The sequence below is a fragment of the Genypterus blacodes genome, unplaced genomic scaffold (genome assembly GCF_046128005.1).
Source record: "Genypterus blacodes isolate CSIRO-AG114 ecotype Tasmania unplaced genomic scaffold, CSIRO-AGI_Gbla_v1 ptg000540l_1, whole genome shotgun sequence".
Lineage (NCBI taxonomy): Eukaryota > Metazoa > Chordata > Actinopteri > Ophidiiformes > Ophidiidae > Genypterus > Genypterus blacodes.
The window spans coordinates 7,475-12,500 of NW_027467288.1; the positions used below are offsets into that span (position 1 = coordinate 7,475).

General features: G+C 49.8%; 1 protein-coding gene across 1 annotated transcript in view; it reads right to left on the reverse strand.

Annotated features, from left to right (window-relative positions):
• Window positions 1-1,120: 1,120 nt before the first annotated feature.
• The window catches only part of LOC142990468 (astrotactin-1-like), a gene marked incomplete at both ends in the record, with an annotated part of 26,227 nt that continues 22,321 nt past the window's right edge, over window positions 1,121-5,026 (reverse strand). Inside the window, 2 exons of the mRNA XM_076140271.1 lie at window positions 1,121-1,271; window positions 3,808-3,945. Of these exons, the coding sequence (XP_075996386.1) occupies window positions 1,121-1,271; window positions 3,808-3,945 (289 nt within the window). The remainder of the gene's footprint in view (window positions 1,272-3,807; window positions 3,946-5,026) is intronic.

Here is a 5,026-nt window from a genome sequence, read left to right on the forward strand (position 1 = left end):
GGATCAGAGCCCCTCCCCCTCTAACAGCTCCATCAGCTCAGAGTGCAGAGGAGCAGCAGAGAGGAGCAGCAGAGAGGAGCAGCAGGGTGGAGCAGCAGAGAGGAGCAGCAGAGAGGAGCAGCAGAGAGGAGCAGCAGAGAGGAGCAGCAGGGTGGAGCTCAGACGGGCTCCTCTCTGCACCCACGCTGCCTTCACACTACAGGAAGCTGCTGTTTCCGTGGTGATTCATGTTTCCCATGCAGGAGTGTGGAGGAGCGTGCGGGCGGACGTGACGTGACACATCATCATTGTGTCGTCATAGCTACAGAAGCCGTGACCGATTCCATGACTTCCGTGTCGGTCAGAGTAGTTTTCACAGCAGACTGGTTGACCTCCTCCCTCTGCCTCAGGCCTCCTCTGATCACAGATCAGAAAGGTTCACACTCCTGGTAGATTACTCCAGAAACGCTTTGCTTGTGGTTGCATAACTTTTTTCGAGATCCCAAGAAAACGATTTCTTGTAACAGAGAGAGAGAAAGCGGAGAGTGTGTGTGAGTGAAAGTGTTTCTGCTGCAATGAGAGGAAAGCAGAGGCAGGAAGCTTCAGACTGAGGTGACCTTTATACAAACCTCTCTTATCTTAAACTCCACTCAGGTGGAAAAGAACAAAGCTGCAGGAGGAGAAAGGTTGGAGAGGAATAAAGCAGACGCCTGTACGCTGCGCTTACATCGCTCAGATGTTTTCACTCAGCTGAGATTAGGACACAAATGCGAGTAAAGCGTGGCGGGAATTAATGGGATTCTGCCGTTTCCTCGGTATACAGGAGCGTTTGTTTAATCCGAGCTCACACAGGTTCACACAGAGACCACATCCATCTACACTACAGGATCTCTACCTGCTCCAGGTCCAGGTCTCAACCCTATCAGGTTTACTCCTCATCTGAAAGCTTCCCTCATGAACCTTCATCATCTACAGCCTGGACCCTCCAGACACGGAGACGCTTTCTGTCCTAATCAGTCTCACATGGGTTAGGCCCCTCCTACTTGGTTAGGCCCCTCCTACTTCATGGTTCCTATGGCAATTCACCCAACCACATTACCCAGCATGCAGCACATAAAGAAGTCGTGTCAGGTCGACTCACCACGCAGCCGGTGGAGTCCAGCTTGCGGTCGGAGATGCAGCGGAAGTTTCTGCTGCAGCCTCCGTTGTCTTTGGTGCAGTCTCTGACCGGGCCGAAGGAGTCCAGCAGAACCTCCAGGCTGTCGAAGGACGAGCTGATCATCAGCTCCTCCCTGCAGAAGGAACAGCAGCAGAGTGTGTGTGTGTGTGTGTTAGCCCTATGTTATCATTAAGTGTAAACACATGATGTCATCCTGTCCCTCACAGTGACACAGCGGCCCTGTGGGGGGACGAGAGCCAGAGTTTGGGCAGCTTGGCTCGGGGTCCGTCTCATAGAGACAGGGGCTAAAATAGCATGTTTTCACTCAGTGGGCACAGCTGAGCCACAGTAACAGAGAGCAGTAAGTCTGTACGCTGGCACCGTGTTGGTTGCTATGGTGATTCGTCTGCTGCACGTTTACGTTGGCGGCTGTTTGAACGTTTCCTGTTTAAGTGAATAAATGTTTCCTGTTGCTGTTTGCTTTGATGAAGACGTCGGCCCGTCCTTCCTCCTCCTCCTCCTCCTCTGCGTCTCTGCGTCTCCTCGTCCTTCCTCTTCCTCTGAGCGCCCGGCTGCTTCATCACTCAGCTGCACTCTAAAGACACTTTTACTTTCATTTGGCCTTGAAAACGTTGAAAAAATAACACAGATAAAAAAACAAAAATACATTTTCTATATAATGTTTTAGTTTTATCATAATTTCCTTTCTTTAGCTGTCAGATGAGACTTCATGTTACACTTTATGTGTTTGACTCCTTTGTGGCTCAAATGTTTGGAGAATGGATTCAGTTTCTGTTTGAGTGTTCCAGCATGTTCCAGAATGTTCCAGCATGTTCCCTGCAGATGGATTAGGCTTTAGTTTGATGGATTCATATTTAGAATGCTTTAATCCTTCCTTTACCTAAATGAACTAAAGGTTTATATTGATCTAAATCTCTTCTCTGGATGTTTGAACAGATTTTGTCTTTCAGACCTTTTAGGAAAGATGAATGTTTATTTAGATTTCTCATGCAAACACAGAATAAAGTTATCAATCAGAGCTCTGAGCTCCAGAGTATCAGAGAGGAAAACATGACAGACAGACAGACAGACAGACAGACAGGCAGACAGACAGACAGACAGACAGACAGACAGGCAGACAGACAGACAGACAGACAGACTGCATGCTGGGACATCAGAGCAGCTGTGAGGGGGCGGTGGCTCCGTCCTGCTTGTTTGGATGTGAGTTTAGATTGAAGCTTTGAGGCTCAGTCGCCCGTGTTAAAGCTTCTCCTGATGCAGATTCATACTCAGACTTTAAAGCCTGAGATCTGTTTGCTCTGCTCTGTGTCAGATCGTTTAGATGGTTGGTTTAGTTTGACTGAGTTAAATCTGCATGGGACGTTTAAAAGAGGCGGAGTTCCTTTTTAACCCACTGTGGCCTTGATGTCCCCAGTAAAGGTCAAAGGTCACACCTGAGCTGAAGTTAGGACACTCCCACATGTTGGCTTTGTGTTTTCTTGGCAATTTTGTTTTAAAATGTAAGGTTTTATCTATAAATCTAATAAATGTTGGACCACTTGTTTTGTGAGAGTTGAGTGTCCTGAGCTCATCAGCGCCCCCTGGCAGCTCAGAGGTGCAGTGACCCTGCAGGCCTGAGGGGGCGCTACAGGGCTCACACATCAACTCTTTGATATTCTAAGCTGTAATTGCAGCTCCAAAATCATTTGGCTCCCACGTTGCGGTGAGTTTCATCAGCCGAGCGCCGAGCGCCGGCCCCTCCAGCAGACGACAACAAAGAGAGGAAATTATCATAGAAAAATTGCTTTGTGAGATAAAATCATTTCAGCAACGAAAGCAGAGCGAACACAGAGTGTGCTGAGGAGGAGCGGCGCTCTGGAGCGGCGGAGCAGGTCCTCATTTTTCCTCCCAAGGCAAAGTTCATGGCAACGCTATTACAGCGCTCCTGTTTATCATCAGCTGCAGTTTCCTCTCTGCTCCTCGCCTCAGCTGCTTGTTGACCTTGCAGACGCGTTTGGGAGAAATAAGAAAATATCTCCAAACACAAATGTGCGTCTGCGAGGAAGGTTACCGCCATCAATCCCCAGAGCGTCGGGCTGCTCTGCCGGGAGCGGCCGCTGCCTTGCTCAAGGGCACAGAGGCAGCTGATGCTAAGACAGAGAGCTGATGAGCCTGCTGCTGTTTGCTTAGCCGGAACTGCGCACACACACACACACACACCCCTGTGACAGGGCTGAAAACGGTCCACACAGTCTCTCTCTCTCTCTCTCTCTCTCTCCCCCCGTTTCTCTCTCCCCCCCCCCCCCCCCCCCCCCCCCCCCCCCCACAGAGGAGTTATGAACCATTAAACAATTGAAATCAGTTTTACGGTTTCCAATCGCAGACTAATTCTTTTTTTCCGGTTCTGCTTGGGTGTGATTGATTTTGTGTTGGACCTCAGAGTTTTATCGCCCTCTGAATCACGGCGCTCAGAGCTCACGGGGCTCCTCAGGCCGCCGCCGCAGCAGTAAATAACACAAACGCTGATTAAATGAGAATAAACAAGAGTGCGGCGTCCGGAGAGCCGGCGGTTACATCGCTGATGATGGATCAAATGTTGATCATAAAGCCGATGTGTGTGTGTGTGTGTGTGTAAGTTTTAACACCAAAGGTCAAAGGTCGTGGCTCACCGTACGTCCACCGCATCCTCCATCACCGTCATGTCCGTCTTGCACTTGGCTGAGGGGTTGATGGCGAGCTCGGCGGGGGGGATGACGAAGCTCTTACTCAGCGGGAGCCACATCCCTTCACCCAGAGTGTAGGTGAACCTGCAGAGGAAGAGGAGGAGGAAGAGGAGCCACAAATCTCACTTAGGATCAGACCCAGAAAAGTCTAAATGTACAGTGACAGCACCTGACTGAGCCTGAGCCTGAGCCTGAGCCTGAGCCTGAGCCTGAGCCTGAGTCTGAGTCTGAGCCTGATCCGACCCTGATCTTCAACAGCGTCTGGGTTTCCTGTTTTAAAGTTTGTTTCTTATTTGACCTGTAGCTGAGGCTGAGGCTGAGGCTGAAGCTGAGGCTGAGGCAGAAACAAAGCCACCAGCTGATTAACGTGTAAACGAGCCGCTCTGTGGTTTGAGCTCTGATGAACAGGCGACGCTCTCTGTTGGTGCTCATGAATGAAACATGAACCCACAGAGGAGCTTGATTGAATAGTTAACAGAGTTCTTCTGCAGCCTCAGCACATTTTCACCATTCACACACTTCAATTAGCATTTATTACAAGTGTGACTGAGCCTGAGTAAAAGCCTCAGTGTGGAGCAGCAAGCTGAGGCTCCGGGCCGCAGCACTCCTGGGCTCAGGTCCCATCAGTCAGGTTTCCACGGAGACAAGAGACCGATCCCAACATGACAAGGACGTCTGGCCCTCACAGGGGAGGAGCTCCACCAGGCCACGCCCCCTCATGGCTGCTGATGTCTCTCTCTAAAGCTTTCAGGGCTTTATAGGGATTCGTGTTCAGGCCTAAGCGTCTGCAGCGTCACGACTTCACTGAGACAGAATCAGTTCATCACAACATCAGGATTCACTTCCTGTCCAAGCTTCGCACAAACAAACAACGCTGCAGAATCTCTCTATGCCACACAGAGAGACTTCAAATATAAACTGGGCTGGAAGCTGAAATCCCTGAAGAATAAAACCTCAGGATTGATTGAATATTTATTCCAGATGTTTCCATGAAGCGTTTCTTGCTTTGTTGATTTGTCAAAATTAAGCATAAAAGCATTTGGATGTAAACAAGGCGGAGCTGAAAGAGTTAAACTCAGTGATGCTGAATGACGAGCGGACGAATCAGCATCCAGCTAACGAGCTCAGTAATGGACGACTGGGGAGCAGAACGCTGCTGCCTGAC